The sequence below is a fragment of the Salvia splendens genome, chromosome 1, assembly GCF_004379255.2.
Source record: "Salvia splendens isolate huo1 chromosome 1, SspV2, whole genome shotgun sequence".
Classification (NCBI taxonomy): domain Eukaryota; kingdom Viridiplantae; phylum Streptophyta; class Magnoliopsida; order Lamiales; family Lamiaceae; genus Salvia; species Salvia splendens.
Window position 1 is genome coordinate 2,567,313 of NC_056032.1, and position 22,304 is coordinate 2,589,616.

The following is a 22,304-nucleotide window of genomic DNA, read 5'->3' on the forward strand; positions in this document are numbered from 1 at the left end:
CGAGTTGGGGACTAAGTTGAATTTTAGTACTGCCTTCCACCCACAAACCGATGGGCAGTCAGAGAGAACGATTCAAGCCTTAGAGGATATGCTGCGGGCCGTGGTGCTAGATCGAGGCTGGGGTTGGGAAGAAGTATTGCCATTAGTTGAGTTCGCTTACAATAATAGTTACCAAGCGACTATCAAGATGGCTCCATATGAGGCATTGTATGGAAACAAGTGTAGATCGCCACTTTATTGGGATGAAGTGGGTGAGAGAAGAATTCTCGGACCAGACTCTGTAGAAGAGATGATAGAGATCGTTCGACAAATCCGTGGGAGAATCAAGGAGGCACAGGATCGACAGAAATCATACGCTGATGTTCGGAGGACCGATCTACAATTCGAATCTGGAGAGAAAGTTTTTCTGAAGGTTGCCCCTTCTAAAGGAATAACTCGTTTTGGAGCGAAAGGAAAGCTGAGACCCCGATTTATCGGACCGTATGAGATTTTGGATAGAGTCGGTGCGGTAGCCTATAGGTTGGCTCTACCACCAAGCTTGGGAAATGTGCACAATGTCTTCCATGTGTCACAATTGAGGAAGTATGTGTTTGACCCCACACACATAGTTCACCAAGAAGATATGATGATCCTAAATCCCGATCTAAGCTATGAGGAGAAGCCCGAGGCCATTTTGGATCGAAGGGTGCAAGAATTGAGGAATAAGTCAATTGTTTCGGTGAAAGTACGATGGAGGAATCATGGAGTCGAAGAAGCAACGTGGGAATTAGAGGATAAGATGAAAGATAAGTACCCAGGTTTGTTTGAGTGATCTAGGAAAATTTCGGGACGAAATTTTTATTAAGGTGGGAGGAATGTAATATCCGATTTTTTTTTTAAAATTAAGGAGTGAATTTTGTGAATATCTTGTTTAAGATATGGTTTGGTAAGTCTTATTTGATTTATATTGTTTTTGTGGATATGATTTTTACCTAAGCAATATGTAATTGGGATAATTAATTAATCTATGAAATAAAATCCTAATTAACAAAGTAAATCTCCCTCTCTCCCTATCTCTCTCTCGGTTTCTCTCCCTCACCCCCATTATTTTCTCAACCTCTCCCCACTCCCACATAACCGATGCACTTTCTCCTCTCTCAATCTCTCCCCCTCACCATCGCTCTTCTCTCAATCTCTCTCTCACAAGCAATCAATCTCACTCAATCTCGCGGTTGTTAACTTTCGTTGTGAATCGGAGTCGGAGGAGGAAGTAAAACGTTCGAACTACGATTGAACTCTCCGGGAAAGGTAACCCAAGACCCTAACTCATGCTAATTTCGAAAACACATGCATATAGGACGAATTTGAGTTGTTTAGATGCTGAATAGGACTTGTGGTTATGTGTTGGTGTTGAGTATGTTTTTGGTTGTGACTGACAGTGGGTTCCGAACTGTTTTTGACGAATCAAATGATCTCCTTTTGGTACGAAATTTTAACTGTATAAACCTTGGTGTGTCTTCTGTGTGGTGTTAAAATTTCAGCTTCATTGGAGGTCGGGTGATTTTATAATGATTTTTGTAAGTAAACTGCTCAGTTCTGCGGGATGTACGTTTCTGGGTGATGTATTTATGTGCAATGGGTGTGAATCTGGGTGTTTTGATATTGTGATGTGTGTGGGTGTGTTTGGCCAAGGGATGGCTCGGAGGAATCAGCGTTTGGTTCGAGTGGTTTGTGTGTGTTGGCCGAGAGATTTAGGGTTTGGCCTAGGGTGGTGTTGTGGAGAGTTTTGGAGGTTTGATCTCATGTTTTCGGGTGTGTTTTGGGATGTAGAATGTGTATTGTGAATGTCGTATAAGGTTTGAGAATCGTTGGTTGGGGGAAAGTAGGTGTGTGCACGTGACCGAGCCAGGTGCCGAGTCAGGTGCCGAGACAGGTGTCGAGTCAGTGCCGAGACAGGGCCGAGCCAGACGGCCGAGACATCCGGATGAGGTGCCGAGCCAGGACCGAGCCAGGCGGCCGAGCCAGGCGGCCGAAGTACCGAGCCAGGCGGCCGAGACAGTCGGCCGAGACACCGAGCCAGGCCGAGACGCCGAGACAGCAACCGAGCCAGGCTCGGCCAGGACCGAGACAGCCGGCCGAGGTACCGAGCCAGGCCGAGACGCCGAGCCTTTTTCCGAACCTTTTCCGAGCCAAGTGTGCCGTTTGTGCAGTAAGGGTATGCCGGGGGTGTGAGAGTTGTGTGTGTGTCGTGTGCGAGTCGTGTGCGTGTCTTGGGTACGTGTACGCGTGTCGGGTGCGTGCATGGTGTGTTTCGGACGTGTGTTTCTGTGTGCTTGACTTATAGGATGTTGTTAAGTGTGTGTATGTGTAACGTGCTAGATATTAAAGTCATCCACGTAGAAAACATGCATTGTTGACTAAGTCTCGTCTTCCCTGAGTCTAATCATGATTCTCATTTATCTTTCAAAAAGGGTGAACTTTTGCTAGACAATTGTGGTTGAAGAAGGAAACTGTTTAAAAGCTAAGCAATTGAGGTGGGCTTTCCTATCCTACTATACTGTGGGATCTCTTTAATACGGACTTTGTTCCGGAAATGTTTTTATGGAGGTGAACTGCTTGTCTTGCCAACTGTTTTACTTTGAAACCTATCTGAAGTGGTTTACCACATATGTTTAATCGAATTCGGGTCTGTAGGGCTGCGAACCCTCAGGCTAGTGTACACGAGACCGGGAGCCATCTGAGAGCAAGTTGGCCGGTCTAGTTGACCTGGGGTGTGGCCACGCCCCTTGTCACCCGTTGGATCAGATAGTGTATGATGGTGGAAATAAGGGTGGCAATATCTGAAAATGACTGCGCAGTCGAATTTGTGAAATATGTTTTAGTGTACTTGGGTTATTTTCTTTACACTTAAAACCCCAAGGTGGCACTGTTATGGCATGACAAACTAGGATTTTGGCGTGTGTCCACTGAGTGCATCAAGTACTCAGCCCTGCATGTTGTTTTCTTAATGTGCAGGTTGAGCGGCGATGGGGATGACGGATGTTGAGCAGTTAAGGTCAAAAGGTGTCTCACTTGGTTTCCGGATGGTGTCGTGTCGTCATACTCGACATTATCTACCTCTTGGTCTTTCCGCTGCTTTGTAATCTGATACAATGTTTTTATTTAACTCTGATTACTTTAATTACAGTAATGTCGTCACAGTACAATGTTTTGAAGTGAACTTCCTTCTATTAAATGTTTTGGGTCAAGTATTCTTGTCCTCCCCCTTTCTTCCCCGCTTCTTTATTCCTCCCCTAGTCGCGATCCACCGTGCTTCCTAGCCTTAGGAAATGCGGGCGTGACAAGAAGGTCCCGGTGGTAATTTCAAATCCTAATGATCCGACCACTACCGTTGAGACAAGTGAGTTCAAAGCATATTGCAACTATTGCGATAAAGTCTATCCATTTGTTATCGGTGGGGGATATGGTACTCTCCATCGCCATTTGAAGGTAAAACACCCCGTGGAATATGGGCATTCCAAGTCCCAAAGCCAAATAAACTTCCCCGCCGGCTCATCGTCTCAAACCGGTACGCCGGTATTTAAATATGATCCGAAAAATGTTACCGATGCTATGGTAAGATGGGCGGCAATGAAACATTTGCCGTTCAATTTTTTTAATGACAAAAAATATGAAGTTACTATGCAAACCGCTTTTAATGTTGCTACAAAGAGAATTCCCCCCTCTACTGCTCAAAGATCTAACAACCGTCAGTTTTTTGACAAAAAAAGAGAGGTTGGAAAATTTCTATCCACCTTGGGGCACAAAGTTAATATTTGCTCCGATGTGTGGACGGATTCTTTCCAACGAAATTCTTACATGGGAATTTCATGTCATTTTATAGACAATAGTTGGTCTTTAAATAAACGTTTATTGGTTTTAGACAGTTTCCTTCCCCACACACCGCACAAGCAATTGCATCTTTAATTATTCAAGTTTTGAATGAGTATGAGTTATGCAACAAGATATTTTCGGTTGGTTTTGATAACGCAACAGCTAACACCGCAAGTATATCCGATTTAATTGCGGCTTGCTCCCCGGCGATAAGTGGTAAGTATTTTCACCAACGATGTATTTGTCATATTTTAAACTTATGTGTACAAGATGCTTTGTCTTTATGGCAAAGATATATTCAACCTATTACTACAGCTGTATCCTTGATCCACTGGAAGCCTCAAATTGGCAAGGCGTGGAAGAAGTATTGCCACACGAAGAAAATAAGGTACACAACTTTTACTTTAGACGTGTCTACTAGTTGGAACTCTACATATGATATGTTGCATTCTACATTGGAACATATAGAATATTTAGTTGATTTTTATAGAACTTACCATGTTGATGATTTATATCTAACATCTTCTTGTTGGGATCAATGCATGAGCTTGTTTAAGTTATTCAAAGGTTTTCGAAATGCCACTATTGAGTTATCGGGTGTGTATTATTGCACATCCGTTCGTGTTTTAGAACATTGCATGATCATATCACTTGGTTTTAAAACTGCAATGAAAAATTCTACAAACAATCTCGAGTTAATGTGTGTTTTATATTACATGGTTGAAAAATGGCTCAAGTATTTCAACGAGATCCCCACGGTTTTTTTGCTTGCCAAAGTTTTGGATCCAAGGTGGAAACTAGTTGGTACTTTCAAAATTTTAGAATTTTATTACAACAATTTGGCTTCTATTGATCTTGAACCACTCCAAGCTTTGCAAACTGACGAGGACGACAACTACATAAACATAGCCCAAACATTCCAAATAAACCTCCCCCACCTCCCAAGCCTCCAAAGAAGTTTTGAGTTCAACTTGCGGGCTCTCTTTCACGATTACGAAGCCAAGTACAACCGTACCCACCAAGTGAGACCTAGACCCCCCCGTCAAACACATAACTTTGGATTCTTCCAAGTTGATGACCCCGACGCCCAATCCCAATTGGCGGACCTATACGGCTTCAGCAGCGGATGAAGGACGGCAAATTCGACAAGTGAGTTAGACTTATATTTTGACTCACACTTTTCATTCAACGAGGAAGAAGGAGGTCCCGTTCCCCAACAAATCGACGTCCTAGATTGGTGGGGATCACACGAGAAAGATTTTTCCATCCTTGCATCAATGGCCAAGAAGATCTTTTCGGTTCCGGCTTCCACTGTCGCCGTCGAGTCCGCCTTTAGTGTTGGAGGCAACGTCTTGGACGACAGAAGAAGTAGACTCACCGGGCAAAACATGGAAGCCACCATGTTACTTGATGATTGGTGCTCCGCCAAAATTAGAGACCAAGAACCGGATTGGAACAATCAAGTAATACAACCCGACCAAGACTACTTCCCCGACGAAGAAGAGTAGGCGCACCGCCAATTCCTACGATCAAGCCAAATAGGTAAGCAAGGTAAGAGAACTACGTAGACTTTGATTCCAAAATGCAATTGAGCATTGAGGATACGTAGGCATCTCAACTTAAATTTTAAATTTAAGTTGAGCTCAAGTCCTTTTCCTTTATTTTTTCCCCTTTGTTTCGAATATGTAATTTGTAATTGTAATCAAGACTGTAAGTCTTTTGTAATTTATAATTTTTAAGTTGTAATTTGTAAATTTTAAGTTGTAATTTGTAGTTTTAAAGTTGTAATTTGTAAATTTTTAGTTGTAATTTGTAATTTTAAAGTTGTAATTTGTATCAATAAAATTGCATTTGTACATCGCTTTATTCTAATTTTATTTATACAAATATATTTACATTTTTTACTTGAATTACATATTCACAATGTATAAAAAAAAATTGAACCGCCGAACCGGCCCATAACCGGACATGCAACGGCGGTTCCGGCGGTTCACGGTTCAGGAACCGGAACCGCCGAACCTTGGCCGGGCCGGTTCAGGTTCACTTATTTTTTGAACCGGAACCGGCAGTTCCAAACCGTGAACCACCGGTTCCCGAACCGAGGTGACGTCTAATCCTTTCTACTTAATTTCATCTATTTATGCATAATATTATTCATTTTTTTATTACAAGAGAGAGCTAATGCTCAAAAAATATGATAATTGCATTGCGATTATATATGCATGGCTTAGCCACCCCCATCGTATATTACACCTCTGAAAATAGTTTTAACAATTTTAATAGCTTCAATCTTGTTTGAATCTTAACCAGCCATGAAACACAGATACACTTCTCGATACATGTTTTAATATTTTATCGGCGGAGGAAAGCCCAAATATAGTACTCATCTCGGAAAGATGACCCTTTTCTTCACACTTATTTTAAAAATATAAAAATAAATAATTAAAGCAGAGATATTAAAACGTAGAAGAAACTCTAATCTATATTATTCTTTCTTACTTTATTTTTTCTATATTTTAATTATTTACTATCATTTTTCTAAAAAAAACACGGGCGTAAAAGAAAGGATCATCTTCAAAAATTTGTAAGCACATTCCACACTCATATTTGAATCAACATGGTGAACATTGAACAACTACATCATCATCACAGCTAACAGTCTAACACGATCAATCACATTTTTTTTTTAGATTTTACTCTCTTTCGATAAATAAAAAAGACAAGTCACATTTCTTGAAAAGGTCTACGTAGGAAAACTAAAAAACATTCCATTCAAACAGAAAGCGGTCCGCTCAGCCCATCACGTGACCAAATAAATGGGCGCCTCCGCCGCATTCACCTCCCGGAGACTGAAATTCGGGATGCCATCCCCACCCTTCACCAGCGGGCCCGATCTGTAATAAGGCGTCGAGGCCCCGCTCCTGCTCTCCATCACGTAAATCGGCCCCGATATCGACCCAATGCGGCTGCCGTCGTGATCAGCGGCGGCGGCGGCCGGCAGCGGGAGGGGCCCGTTTGGGAAACTTGAAGAAGAGGAGGAGGGCGTTGCACCACCACCGCTTCTTGCTCTTCTTGATTTTCTTGGACGATTCGTCTCTGGAAATGGGCTTCTGCAGCTTGAAATGGACGTCTATGGATTCCCTCTTGTGCTTTCGAACTTTGTGAAGAACGAACCTACGGTTGTGATGATCGAAATGCAAAATTAATGAAATGACAACATGCAAGGAAGAACACAGGCGAATTACGTGGTTCGGCGTAAGCCTACATCCACGGGCAGAATCTGGTGTGTTTCTTTATTGATCACTCGAGAAATTACAAACATAAGAGCACTCAAAACTCTCAAGAATTTACAAGATGGAAAACCCTCAACTCGCCCGAAAACTTCTTGCTTCGAGAGCTAAAAACGCACAGCTGAAAGATAACACTTCCTCTCTTGAATTCTCTCTCTATCACTTTTGATTTCTGTTGTTGTTGGTTCTGGAATGAATCGCAACTCCCTTAAGAAGTATCGATCAAGAAAACCGCCGAACAGCTTCCTTTGCCGAACAGCTTCCTTTTGCCAAATAGCTTCCAATTGCTGAACAGCTTTCTTTTGCCGAACAGCTTCCAATTGCCGAACAGCTTCCAATTGCTGAACAGCTTCCTTTTGCTGAACAGCTTCCTTTTGCTGAACAGCTTCCTTTTGCCGAACAGCTTCCTTTGGCCGAACAGCTCCTTTTGCCGAACACGGTTATAACCGTTTCCAACGGCTAGTTCCTGTTTTGGTTCCCAACGGCTATTTCCTGACTTGATTCTTCCACCAGCTCAATCCGATCTTGATGAGCTCAAACACTAACAAATCCTCCACCTTTGAGCAATCTAAGATCCATCACCACCAGTTCCACCTTCCTTCCCATACTTACAAATTTCGGACCACCCCAACCAAATCCAAGCAATGTCGGAACTTGGATCTTGGTAGGGCTTTAGTAAGTGCATCAGCCGCATTGTGCTCGGTGCTGACCTTCTCAATCTTCACCGCACCCTTCTCAACCTCATCTCGAATGAAATGCAGCCTCACGTCTATATGTTTGCTGCGTTCATGATATGTCTGATGTTTCGAGAGACAAATCGCGCTATTGCTGTCGCACTTGATCACAACATTCTCTTGCTTCACCCCAAAATCACCAACTATACCCCTAAGCCAGAAGCTTTCCTTTACTGCCTCAGCAAGAGCTATATACTCTGCCTCCGTCGTCGATAGAGCCACCACGGATTGGAGATTAGACTTCCAGCTCACCGCGGAGCCGAACAAGGTAAATATGTACCCAGATTGTGAGCGCCTATTATCAAGGTTAGCTGCATAATCTGAATCGCAAAACCCAATAATGCTATCCTTATCTCCTTCATTCTCTGATTTGAACATTATTCCCAGATCACTACTTCCTTTGAGATACTTGAGAATCCCTTTCAAAGCCAACCAGTGCTCTCTTCCCGGACAGGACATGTATCTGCTCACCACGCTTACCGCATGAGAAATATCAGGCCTTGTGCATATCATCATATACATCACACTCCCAACTATGTTGGAATAAGGTATCTGGCTCATCTCTCTTTCTTCTTGCTGATTTCTGGGACATTGTGATTTGGACAGCTTAGTCTGTTGTGATAGTGGCACTGAGGTTGTTCTACTCTTGTCAATCTGATATTTGCGCAGTACTTTCTGAATGTAGCTTTCTTGGGACAACCACAACACCCTCTTATCTGCATTTCTGAATATATCCATTCCCAAAATCTTGCTAGCACTCCCCAGATCCTTGATTTCAAATCCCTTTTTCAATAAGGCTTTCACCCTATCTAGCTCCTGTCTATCTGGTCCAGCAAGCAAGATGTCGTCTACATATAATAGCAAATACACAGCAGGTCCCTCAGACTTTGATTTGAAGTAGACACAACTATCATATCTGGAATTTATAAATCCCATACTCTGCATATGTTCATCAAACTTGATATGCCATTGTCTACTTGCTTGCTTCAAACCGTATAGACTTTTCTTTAGTAGACAAACCTTATCTTCACTCCCATGTATCACAAATCCCTCTGGCTGATTCATGTATATAGTTTCCTCAAGCTCTCCATGAAGAAAGGCTGTCTTCACATCAAGTTGGTCCAAAAACCAACTTCTTTGAGCAACTATAGCTAGCAAAATTCTTATTGAGGCATGCTTTACCACTGGAGAAAATACTTCATTATAGTCTATTCCCTCCTCTTGTGTGAACCCCCGAGCTACAAGCCTAGCCTTGAACCTAATCTTGTTCCCAACCTCCAACTTTTTCTTGTATATCCACTTACAACTCACTGGTTTTTGTGTGGAAGGTCTCTTCACAAGCACCCATGTCTTGTTCTTGATCAGGGACTGTATTTCATCTATCATAGCCTCCATCCACTGCTTGCTCTCCTTAGAACTCATAGCTTCCTTGAAGCTTGAAGGCTCTGCATACTCTATGTTTTCTGCAACACATAGTGCATATAGCAAGTATTCTTCTTCACTGTATCTTGTAGATGGTTTAGGGATTCTTCTGACCCTATCTCTGGCTAGAACATAGTCACCCAAATCCTGCTGCTCTTCTTCAGGGTTCAAGACATCAGCATCTGCTTCTTCTTGTTCACTATGATTTCCCATCTGCTGTTCAGGCTCAGCAATTCTATCTGCTCCAGAAACCTCCACCTGAACTGATTCCTCAGCCTCCTCAGGTTCTGGAACACCCATCTCCACCATCCTCTCAGGCTCTGGTTCTTTCTCAGAATGAGATGGCCTCTGGCTCTCTTGAGCCTTTTCCAGAAATGGCATCCTACTTTCTTCAAATTGCACATCTCTAGAGATAATAACTTTCTGATTTCCTGGCTCTATGCACCACAGTCTGTAGCCCTTCACTCCCTTTTGGTATCCAATCATCACACATCTCAAGGCCCTTGGCTCCAACTTACTTTGCTTGATGTGTGCATAAGCCATACAACCAAAAATCTTCATATTCGAATAATCCATGGCCTTTCCATACCATCTCTGATCAGGAGTGTCAAAAGCTATAGCTGAAGAAGGACTTCTATTGATGAGAACTGCTGCCATACTCACAGCCTCACCCCAGAATCTCTTAGCCATTCCAGAGCCAAAGAGCATACATCTAACTCGCTCTAGGATGGTTCTATTCATGCGCTCAGCAACTCCATTCTGTTGGGGATTAGATGGAGATGTCCTATGCCTCTTCATACCTTTCTGCTTGCAGAAAGAATCAAACTCCCCACTCAGAAATTCCAGCCCATTATCAGTTCTTAAACACTTCAAAGAACACCCTTTCTCCACCTCCACTTCCCTACACCACTCCTTGAATTTCATGAATGTCTCTGATTTTTCCTTCAAGATAAACACCCATAATTTTCTAGAAAAATCATCAATAATGGATAGAAAGTATCTACCTCCACCCAATGAAGCTGGTGTAGCTGGGCCCCACAAGTCACTGTGGGCATAGTCTAGTGGTGACTTTGAGCTGTGAATTCCTCTTCCATAGGGCAGTTTCTTACTCTTTCCGAGCACACATTGCTCACACAAACCCAACTGCTCATTGGGATTTTCCAGCTTAATCAGCTCCTTCTTGGCCAATTCTTTAATTCCAGTTTCTCCCAAGTGTCCGAGTCTGAGATGCCACATTCTTAAGTCTAATACCTGCACCAGATTCACAGATCCAGTAACCACACTTGCCTTTAGATAGTATAGGCTTCTCTTTCTCTCAGCCATCATAACAACATCACCATTCTTGACGATGTTCATAATCCCATCAGATAATATGCAATTATATCCTGCTGCATCCAACACTCCAATAGAGATCAAATTCCTCTTAATCTCTGGAATAAACCTCACACCAGTGAGTAACCTGATGGAGCCATCATGAAGTCTAAGCCTGATGGACCCAACTCCTCTGATTCTGCATATCTGGTCATTTCCTAACAAAACTGATCCAGCTGCATTCTTGATTTCCTCAAAATGACTTCTAGTTGGACACATGTGGAAGCTACATCCAGAATCCATGATCCATGGAAGTTCTTCCATGTCCTCAGTCACACACAGAGCCTCCGGGACCACCAACTCTTCTGCAATATCAGCATTGTTCTTGCCATTCTCTTCCTCGGCCTGCTTCTTCTTCCAAACCCAACAATTCTTCTTTATGTGGCCTGGTTTCTTGCAGTGATGGCATGATCTGGTCTCTTTCCAGTCAGCTGTCTTGTTTTTCCATGGCTTCTTCTGTGACTTTCTTTTCACATTCTTCTTGTGATCAGCAACACTCAGACTCTCAGACACCATTTCAATGGACTTTGGATTAGATTTCTGGATTTCCTTGAGCTTTAGAGCAGAGTACACCTCTTCATATCCAATCTTGGACTCTCTACCAAGAAGTATAGCATCCTTGAAATGCTCATAACTTGGTGGCAAGGAATTCAACAACATCAGAGCCTTGTCCTCATCTTTAATCTCTTCATCAATGTTCTCAAGATCATCGATGCATTTCCCAAATTCTTCGAGCTGTTCCAACACACCTTTTCCATCAGCAATCTTGAAAGTGAGAAGTTTCTGCTTCAGGTGCAGCCGATTTGCCAAGGATTTGGCCATGTATAATGACTCCAACTTGGACCAAACTCCAGCCGCTGTCTCCTCCTTTGAAACTTCTCTGAGGACTCTGTCATTGAGGTTGAGTATCAAGGTACTATATGCCTTGTACTCTCTGTCTTGAGCCTTTGCCTTCTCCTTTTCATCAGGCTCGGGCTTCTTCTCCTCATTACTGCCTCCACCATTTAGGGTTTCCCATAAACCCTGTTGCATCAAGATTGCTTTCATCTTCAGCCTCCATAGGCCAAAATCATTTCGGCCTGTGAACTTTTCAACATCAAACCTTGCTGCAGCCATTATTCAAACAGGTTGAGCGCCTTCTTGAGGAAACAAAGAAAGAACTCCCAAAACTTTATGCCTTCTCGATCAATTCAGTGGACGAATTTCCCACAGACGGCGCCACGTTGTGAAGAACGAACCTACGGTTGTGATGATCGAAATGCAAAATTAATGAAATGACAACATGCAAGGAAGAACACAGGCGAATTACGTGGTTCGGCGTAAGCCTACATCCACGGGCAGAATCTGGTGTGTTTCTTTATTGATCACTCGAGAAATTACAAACATAAGAGCACTCAAAACTCTCAAGAATTTACAAGATGGAAAACCCTCAACTCGCCCGAAAACTTCTTGCTTCGAGAGCTAAAAACGCACAGCTGAAAGATAACACTTCCTCTCTTGAATTCTCTCTCTATCACTTTTGATTTCTGTTGTTGTTGGTTCTGGAATGAATCGCAACTCCCTTAAGAAGTATCGATCAAGAAAACCGCCGAACAGCTTCCTTTGCCGAACAGCTTCCTTTTGCCGAATAGCTTCCAATTGCTGAACAGCTTTCTTTTGCCGAACAGCTTCCAATTGCCGAACAGCTTCCAATTGCTGAACAGCTTCCTTTTGCTGAACAGCTTCCTTTTGCTGAACAGCTTCCTTTGGCCGAACAGCTTCCTTTGGCCGAACAGCTCCTTTTGCCGAACACGGTTATAACCGTTTCCAACGGCTAGTTCCTGTTTTGGTTCCCAACGGCTATTTCCTGACTTGATTCTTCCACCAGCTCAATCCGATCTTGATGAGCTCAAACACTAACAAACTTCGTCCAAAACCTGAAAAAAAAAATAAAAAATTCAAGAAATTGGAGAGGCCCATTTTGTTATTTCACTTATTTGGATTAAAGATTGGACTTTTTTTAATGGGTTGAGTGATTTTTTTCGTGAGAAACCTGGAAGTAGTCGATTTGGGGTTCAAAGCCGTAGTCGGTGAAGTGTTGAGGAATGGAGAAAAATGGGGGACTTGTTGGACATTGATTTTGTTGTGAAAATGTCCATTTTTTGCTATGTTTGATATGAAGAGTTTGTAGCTTTGCAGTGAGAGATATAGAGAGGGAGAAGTACTAGTAAATAGATTTACACAATTTTGTAGTGGACTTCTTGTTGTACAAATTGACCCAACCATATCATTGCTTTAATAAATGTTGCAGACATTGCAAGTGAGTTCAGTAATTATGCACTACTACAGTATGTCATTTGAATTGTTACAAATTGGTCCCCACAAAGACCATTGCACCAATCCCACAAATTTGATGTTTTCCAATGACGTGGCACTGAGGGCGATGGGTCGAACTAGAGCGAGGTCATGAAGGTGTCGTCCTTCGGGGAAAATGCATCCATGAACTACGATTTTTAGTTAGAGCATGAACTCATGACTAGAAATTGAAAATTCATGTTTGGTTCGGATTTCGTGTTAGTATCTTGTGATTTCTAATTTATTTTGTGTTTCTCGGAGTTCTTTTTGACCTTTTGGGATTCTTAGTCTTACTTTGGATGACCATTTGGTAAATTAGTAGTAGCAAGGTGGCTAATGAATAATCTAAACGGGTTGAGATTTTCCCCAAGTTGAGGTATAAAATGATTTGTTGAATGATCATTAAAATCCCTTGGGAGAAAGATATTGAAGAGGCCATGGTTGAAGATTCTGCAAAATAGAAAGGCCTTAGACTGGACATCTATCATGTCTTAGGATGAATGCATGCTCAAGTTTGTATCGCGTTTCAGTCTCTTCGTTTTGTTTCACAAATACACGACACGAAAAGTGATTGAGAAGACGTCTTGTTTCCATTTCGAAATGTGTAGGTTGAGCCATGCTTAGAAATGGAGGAAAGTGGAGTTTCAGAATACTTGACGCTCACAAACAAGAACATAATGTTTGTGGCATGTTTCATGTTTTCTCTTTTGATGTTTTGCTGGAAAACAATCTCATTCGAGGTAGTACAAACTTTGTTGCAGGTTGTGCAACATGAACTGCTCAATGTGCATGCACAAAAGTTTGAAGAAAAGAGATGGATGGAGTGAGATTTCTCATGTAGAAAACCTTCAAAAAGTAGAGCAAGATTGTTAGCGTCTGTTTGGTCACGAGAAAGATTTTTACAACCTCAAAATATAGTTATAAAATCTACACACTGTTAATTTAAATTTGTTACGTCGAATTAAGCAAATCAAACGAGCCATTAGTGTATGCAGAAAGACACTACGACTACTACTGCTGTACATGAGTATCATGTTTAGAAATAAGCACAAGTTATAAAGATCAATTATGGTAAAATAATAAATTTTAAAATTATAAATGGCATAACGGAGATTTATCAAATTTGAAAAAGAGTCGGAAGAAATGGTTTGATCCTCTTATTTTAATTTCTCGAACCGACGAGAGATTCATGAATCGGAATGCATCGTACTTAGTAGAAGGTGATATGTGTGAATATATCGAAAAGATATGGTAATACATTATGGATACTATTTGAATTATTAATCCCTTTGTTTAATTGACAAAGTATATGATGAGAAGTGTTTACATTATACTCCATCATCTTTAATTTGATGATGGAATAAATAGGATTAATTTGTTCCAATGTAGCTGATTATCGATGTTAGATTATAGGTAAAGCCATAAAGTATATAATTCTTAGATGTGTGTTTAAATACAATCATAACAAATATTTTGTTAATATACAACGTTCTTCTTGTAATTACAACTGTGAAAACTATGAATGACGGATAAAAAATGAATTTTGAAATTTATACCAGTATTATTTTACATTTATGATTTTAAATATTTTTATCTGGTTTTAGCCTTTTTAGTTAAAAAATACATTTTGATATGGATTCAAATAATATTACTTGAAATTATGACACGCGAAAATAGGAAGCACGTTCTCTTACAGCTGCTTTTTACTCCAAACGGCGCCGTTTCCCTTTGGCGGGTGAAAGCGTCGTGGCTGATTTGGGGGAATCATGCCGATGAAGAAGCTCTAGGTATAGCATACCGGAAGTTCACTGCTTGCTTTCTAAATATTTCGAAGATTTCTCGGAATTCGCGGTAAATAATTCGATCTTCCTCTGCTCCATTTAGTTTTGATGTAGTCTCGTCTTACTATTTCCTATCAATTTAGTCAGAATTAAATTATCCTTTTCTTCGACTCTACTTGTTGATTTGTTAAAAAGATTGACAGTGCAAGTGTTTGATTAAATGTTTAACTTGATTACGCGTATTTTGCTATACTTATAAATGAAATGTCATACTACTATTCATGGATATCTGCATTTTGTTATTATTCAAGTCTTCAATTAGAAAGGAATTATTTTCATTGATTGCAATGTTGTTTTGAAGTACATTTAGCAAGAGAAGAGTTGTTTATGCCCTGCTAATGTTGTGATCATCGTATCTATGCTGAAAAAGGCTATATTTTCCTTAAAGTGATGGCACCCAGGACTCGGAAACCAGTAGCGAAAAGAAGATCAAATCATGTATCGCGAGATGAGGATGGAGTGGAGGAACATGGGCAAGAACCAAACGAGCAAGAACTGGAATTGGAAGTCGGTCAACAACCGATTCAAAAGCGAGGTTGGATATTTATGCTACTATTATTAAACAACTAGGTTGAATTTGTTAGTCCACTTAGGAGAGTTTTGATTGCCTCCTCCTTAAAAAAATTTAAAGCATTAATTATACATTCTATTACCTTTTTAGTGACGACTCGTAGTACTCGAAGTGCAACTGCCAGTCGTACTGTCCGTTCTGGGATCCTAGACAAGCTGCAAATGATGGAGAATCAGCAACAACTGCGGCCACAAGTATTTCCACAAGCTTCTATGGAGAAAGGTTAAACAAGCAATACTTGAGCTTGAATTTCATAGCTTATGCAAGACCACTTTTTTAAAAAAATTGAATCAGTGACGGGTTCTAGAACTCGGGGAGCAACTGGAAACCAAAGTGGGTATCACAGGTTAGAAGAATTGGATCAAATGGATGGCGATGGACAACTCCAAAATGGAGAAGAAGATGAGATTCGAAATGAAGAAGAACACCGAAACCAAGGTTAGGTTTTTGGTCAATAGAAGTTACAAATGATATGAGTGTTAAATCATCATGTACACTTAGTACTGAAGAAGAGGTGCATGAGGAATTTAATCTTATGTACTTTGAATATCCGTACATTATTTCTATATAATCCTTTGTTTTTTGTTTTAGTTATTCTTTTAGAGAAGTCCTTTATGAAATCGTCTTATGGAATGGTAGAGGCCCAACACGAATAGATATTTATGGATTGAATAATTTCTTTCAAGTTGGATTTATGGACTCTACTTCACGGTCACATATATTCTTTGTGAATTTATTAATGGGTTATCATTATTTTTATTTAGATTTTTTGGTCATACAAACGAGTTATATGATGCTATTTTCTTCATTAATGTATTCATCTATAATTTTTTTTGTTTGCAGAAACGGCTCCCAGGTCCCAAAGATCAACTGTTAGTAGAAGACTAAATCATGATTATCTGGAAGAGGATGAAATGGAGGAATATGGACAGCAAGACAACGAGCAGTATACAAACTTGGAAGTCACTGATGCACTTAAAAATGTATTACAGATCTGTAAGTGTTGTCTGAATTTGCTACTTATAAGGATTAGTCATGAAGGATTGTTGCAGTGATAGAAGTTAGTTAAATCTACTTGACTAATTATTATTAATTGGTTTGCTATTGCTTATTAAAACACAATGCATTAATAATCAATCACCTATCGCTTATTACATTTTTGGTAGTGATGGCTTCTGGTTCTCAAAGAGCGACTACCAATCAAAACCACGGTGCTTTTCAAGATAATCATCAAAGACGGGAGAACGGGAATTGGAAAAATAGGCGACTAGTGCGACCACCAATCAGTGAACAAGCTTCTGGTGAGGAGAATCACACCTTTGGGCCCTTTTGTTGTATATGATGTATTGTTTGTTGCAATTTTTTGCATGTCCCCATCTTTTGGAACTATTAAACCTAACTCCTTTTGGTTTTGATATTTGTAATATGATATCTTTCAGTCAGTCTTAATATTTGGGTATAATCCAGCTTAGTTTCATTTTAATTTTTCTAGACAATGTATGGAATTTCAAAGGTTTGTTAATGCTGTTGTTAAAATTTAAATGGAAATAACAGCTAATCAGATTCTTTTGTTGTAGCCCTATTTATGTTATAACAGTTTCTGATTTATAAACCATACCTTTCCTTTTACAGTCATGGCTCCTACAATTAGGAAGGCAACTGGAAGCCACTTTGGGTATCACAGATTACAAGATGAGATCCAAATGGAAGTAGATGGACAGCACCAATATGAAGAACAACCAGATTTGCAAATGACTCGGCAAGGTGATTTTAGTTCATTGTCAACACATACAGATACAAGTATAGAAGAGTAGCTTAACTAAGAAATTACTGAAACATCAGAGACAGATATTGCTCATTTTTACTATTCAGCACTTAAACTGAAAATAGTCAATTGCTTATTTGGTATGTACATTTAGCAGTACAGATGAGTTACATCTTGCTACCATTTTTGTCACAGTGATGACTTCCAGTACCCGAAGATATTGATCATCTTATTCATACTTAACATTTTTGTCACAGTGATGACTTCCAGTACACGAAGATCAACTGGGAAAAGAAAAATAAATCAAAGATTATTAGATAGGGATGAAATAGAGGAACATGGGCAGCAAGGAAATGAACAGCCAAACATGGAATACACCCAAGAAGTTGAAAGGGCATTAAAGATCTGTAAGTTTTGGTTGGATCTGTTAGTGAGTAGTGAAACTTGGTTAAAAATCTTCTTAAGATCTTCTGAAAGATCTTCTTACTTTAGTACGACATGCATAAAATAAGAAAATGCATTAAAGATCTTAAAGATGTACTAAACGTGATAAACAACGTGAAAATACATCTTTTTACATTGTTTATCACATTTACATATTCAAATTTAGTGTGTTAATTAGTTCTCATTTTTTCTCTAGTGATGGCTCCTAGTACTCGCAAAGCAATTACAACTCTAACTTCCCGATCTGGATTTCGAGAAAATAACCTAATAAAGGAAAATGGGCAACCAGAGAATAGGAAACAACTACAGCCGCAAAACGGTCACCAAGCTTCGGGTGAGGATGATCTTTTTTATTGTCTTAACAATTTCTGACTTATAAGATTTATTTTTCTTTCTACAGTGATGCCATCTAGAACTTGGAAAGCAACTACAAACCAAAGTGGGTGTCACAGATTACGAGACAAGGATCAAATCGAAAGGCATAGAGAACACCAAAATGAAGAACAATCTGAGTTTTTAACGACTCAGCTGACTAAGGATAAACGAGGTTATTTATTCATTTTATAAAAGTTTTAATGAACATACTATTCTGATTAATTGTCTGTACTTAGTTAGTAGCGGGGAATGGTTACAAACTAGGAAATTGTGGTATGATAAATTTTATTTATTTATTTGATATTTGATTATGAGGGAGGTGTAGTTGGTTGATTAAATTTTTCTCAAGTTAGAGATGTAACTTTTCTTTCAGAAATTGGGACTTGCACACTCTCACTTAGTACTTGTGAGTGAAATTAGTAGCTATCCTTAAATCTTTAAAACCTGTGATCGAAAATGGAAAAAGGTAATAGTGCTTTCACTAATGAATAGATAGATGAAATTTGATATCACTGTCTTCAACGTTAGGCTGTGTATCATCCGCAATAGGAAGAAGAAATGATGCGGCCCTGCTCAATATTCGTATTCGAAATTTCATTTGCTAGCTCTTGTTTTTGGTAGATACTTTATTTTTATGTACATTTATCATTAGTGAACAATTGTAATTACTGCTTTGTGATCATTCTCGATGAGGATGAAATAGAGGAACATGGGCAGCGTGAAAATAAACAAGCATCAGATGTGGAAGTCACTCAAGCGATTGAAAATGCATTGAAGATCTGTAAGTTCGATTGAATTTTTGTTAAATCAGTACATCGCCCTGAAATCAGTAAAAAAGATTGACTTAATTGTTGCTTCGAAGGATTAGTCCTAATTTGTCTTACTTTATTGGTCTTCTTACATATTCAAACTCTATTGGTAGTGATGGAACCTAGTACTCGAAGAGCAACCACCAACGAAACTTCTCATCATGGATTCCAAGATATCACCCAAGAAGCTTCTAGTGAGCCAGTTCAACTATATAACTGATCAACTATATATTTTTATAACATGGAGTATTTTACTATTTTATAAAGAATTTTGAGTTTTTAATATAGCCTGTTCAGTTTCTGCAGTGATGCCTCCGAGATCTCAGAATGCTACTAGAAACCAAAGTGGGTTTCACAGATTAGAAGATGAGGACCAAATGGAGGGAGATGAAGAACAACAAAATGGAGAGTCACCGGAGATGCAAAAGGCTCAACAAGCAAATAATGAAAAAGGTATAGTATTCAGATAAAGGAGTTGTGATCAAGAAAATTATTTTAATTCAACCATACTTCATTTTTTTATGATTGCAGGAACAGTAAAGCGGGTCCGAGGACCAACTTTATTGCGTGAAATTTGGGGAAGGAATTCAGATGATGAGCGCATCAAAGTTACTTTCAACAAGAGAGGTCAACCTGTTGGCCCCAATAGATTGAAATTTACTGGGTTTTTAGGTACATTAGCAAGAAATGGTAAATATGCTCCACTTGACATTGATGACTGGCGCAAGGTGCCTAAAGAGAACAAGGATGAGATGATAAAGTTTGTTAAGGTAATTAATACTGCCGTATTTGTTGTAATTTTCTTCCGCATTGGTTGAATTTTAATATTCAAATGCAACTCTAAAGGAGAGGTTTGAAATTCCCGAAGGCGCGGAACACTGGATCTTGTTGTCCATTGGCAGGAAGAGGAGTCAGTGGAAGTCGAGGGTTAAAATTCAATGTTTTGATCCTACATTGCCAAAAGATAATCAAACCCCTAAGCCACCTCCTCGTGTAAACGAAGAGCAATTGAAGAAATTGATGTCATACTGGGCCAAAGAAGATGTAATGGTATGTCAAACTGATGCATTGCTTCATTCATATTCAACCTAATACTAACAATAATATTTTCAGGAAGAATGTGAAAGAAACAAAATTAGCAGCCAACGATCGGTTTTGCATCAAACTACTGGGAAGTTGAGCTTTGCCGAATTGGAAGAAGAATTGGTGAGAATAGGATGATGTTCCTCTCTTATACTAGCTAATTCCTAATCAGACGTCCTTATCAATTTGCGATTTTTGTAGAAAGAGCGTTTGGGTCGATCTCCAACACGTGTAGAGATGTTTGCCGCATGCTTTACTCATCGTGATGGCAATCCCTCGACTCATGAAGCTGGAGTTGCACTTGTATGAAAGAACATTTTTTTATTCTAGGTTATTTGTTGTGTGTTTTCCATTTGGCTAGATTATTTGTCTTTGGTCGTTGTACAGGCTCGAATGAGAGAGAAACAGTCAAACCTGCCTCAAGGTTCAGAAGATCCTGTCCAGCCCAATCACTCGTTTGCCAAAGTTATAGGCCATGATCCATTAGGTAAGCCACGGTTCGGATTCGGTGCAAAGGGAGACACTCCAAGTCGCGGTGCATGCTTACAAATGATCTCGGAAAGCCAAGCAGCAATGAGGCGAATGGAGGAAAGGATGGATCAATTTTCAAAAATAATCGAAAGATTTCAGCCGGAAAAAATGCAGCCAGAGCAAAACCAAAATGATGTTCCTCCTACACGCACACCTATATCACCTAATCAATCTTCCAACTCAAATATCGTAGGATACAAACTTCAGGTATATAATGGCATTTTCTTTATTCTAATTCCACCCTTCTGTTGGATCTTCGTCATAATCTATGTAAAAAACCTTAGGTTGGAGATTCTGTGTGCTTGAAGAGTTTGTTCGATCCAAAGAAAATTGTGGCCAAAGGCTGTCTTGAAACTGTAGATCCGGATGAATACGTTGGAGGAAGACGGCTCGGATCAAACTGGTACGGTGTTCAGATTTCTGTTCCCATAGAGTGGGATGAAGATTTGATTAGGCCGTTTTCTAACTTCTCCACAATCGGAGAAGCAGTAGGAAATCGCGTCGCATGGCCTCACCACCTGGTAATGTTACTCTTGAACCCTTTATTCCTTCAATTGAACTAGTATTATTTCATGTTTATGAAGGAGATACTAACATACATCTATATTAAAAAATCAGGTTACTGATAAATAAAGATATTCAACAATAACTGACTTCTGATCATTTGGTGGAAGGCTATGAAGATGAATCACTACATTTTGAGGCATTCTGATCATCATTTAAATATTTATGTCTGAATTTTGTAAAAATGGTTTGTGGGATGTTAAATTTGAGACCATATCTGTTAAATTAAGTGTGTCAGTAGTACTATTTAGATGATAGTTGAAAGTATCAAAATTAAACTAGATAAAAGACTCTAATTGAACTAGAAAATGGAACGAAATAATACAGTGAAGGAACTTTTTTCTCTCTTGAAAATGCACAAATTAACTCAACCTTTTGCACTTACCATTTCATAATTTGATTTGATCACTAACTGATGCACTTTTTAGCCCCAAGAAAAAAATTTAATAGATGCAGTTTTGGAATCTGGGCTATCAATCTCGAAACATAAAAATTAAAGGTGTTATTAATATGCTATAAATTTCCATTTTCAACCATGTCAAAACTAAAATTTTCTTACCACAATCCAAATTTTTATCTTCTATTCCAAATTTCATTACACATCATCACTTTGCGTATTTCTTGGCCTAATCTAAGTTAATGACAAAAAGCATAAAGATAAGAAGGCAACCATGTGTTGTTCATCAACGGATCTTATATAGCATCATAATTTCTGTTAGAAGAGTAGATTAAAATCAGATTTCTTACTTCTAGACCGTGATTAAATCAATGGTGAAAATAAGCATATACAATTAAGAAAAATTTTAAGCACCTCAAAACTCTACTTCTGTTCATTATTATATGTATTGCCAAAAAAATTGCACGAATTAACTGCTCTAATCAATATAAATAAATTGGTAGTACTACTTTATAAATGAAAATATGAGGCTATTTTTCCCATTATTTTAGTAATTTTAGGGCTATTTTTCTTAATTTGGTGTGAAAGTATCATCGTCCATTATTGCTAATTCTTGAAATTGGATATTGTTTATTTTATTAAGTAGAATTGGATATTTCTTAATTTGGTGAGAATATGACTTACTATAGTATTTGTAGATATGGTACGAGATTTTTAGGAGAAAATATTTAGTTTGTCAAGGAGAGAATATTGTTCAGGTTATTTACATATGGCACAAGAATTTTAGGAGATACTATTGTTAAGAAATGGACCAGATTTATTTATTGTCCACAGCACTTAAAATTGGTCAAAAATAATAAGTTAATGTTCACAAACATAGAGGAGCAAAGAAAGTAAAGATTCAATTTGAGTGCAAACCTT

The 22,304-nt window shown here is 39.2% G+C and overlaps 1 protein-coding gene across 4 annotated transcripts; it reads left to right on the forward strand.

The window, feature by feature from the left end:
• The first annotated feature begins 14,670 nt into the window (after positions 1 to 14,670).
• Positions 14,671 to 21,211, forward strand: LOC121807934. Of its 4 annotated transcripts, none has more exons than XM_042208276.1 (20): positions 14,671 to 14,854; positions 15,215 to 15,379; positions 15,506 to 15,637; positions 15,710 to 15,853; positions 16,259 to 16,411; positions 16,582 to 16,716; positions 17,048 to 17,179; positions 17,438 to 17,587; positions 17,821 to 17,958; positions 18,025 to 18,171; positions 18,703 to 18,780; positions 18,922 to 19,002; positions 19,106 to 19,261; positions 19,340 to 19,578; positions 19,655 to 19,858; positions 19,922 to 20,014; positions 20,093 to 20,194; positions 20,279 to 20,629; positions 20,707 to 20,943; positions 21,041 to 21,211. In XM_042208276.1, the coding sequence occupies exons 2-20, from the start codon at positions 15,235 to 15,237 to the stop codon at positions 21,053 to 21,055; spliced, it is 2,832 nt and encodes a 943-aa protein (XP_042064210.1). In that variant the 5' UTR covers positions 14,671 to 14,854; positions 15,215 to 15,234; the 3' UTR covers positions 21,056 to 21,211. The 4 variants fall into 4 exon arrangements, with proteins under 4 accessions (XP_042064210.1, XP_042064201.1, XP_042064218.1 ...); XM_042208267.1 differs by having other exon boundaries at positions 15,233 to 15,379; XM_042208284.1 differs by having other exon boundaries at positions 15,233 to 15,379; positions 19,115 to 19,261.
• The last annotated feature ends 1,093 nt before the right edge of the window (positions 21,212 to 22,304 follow it).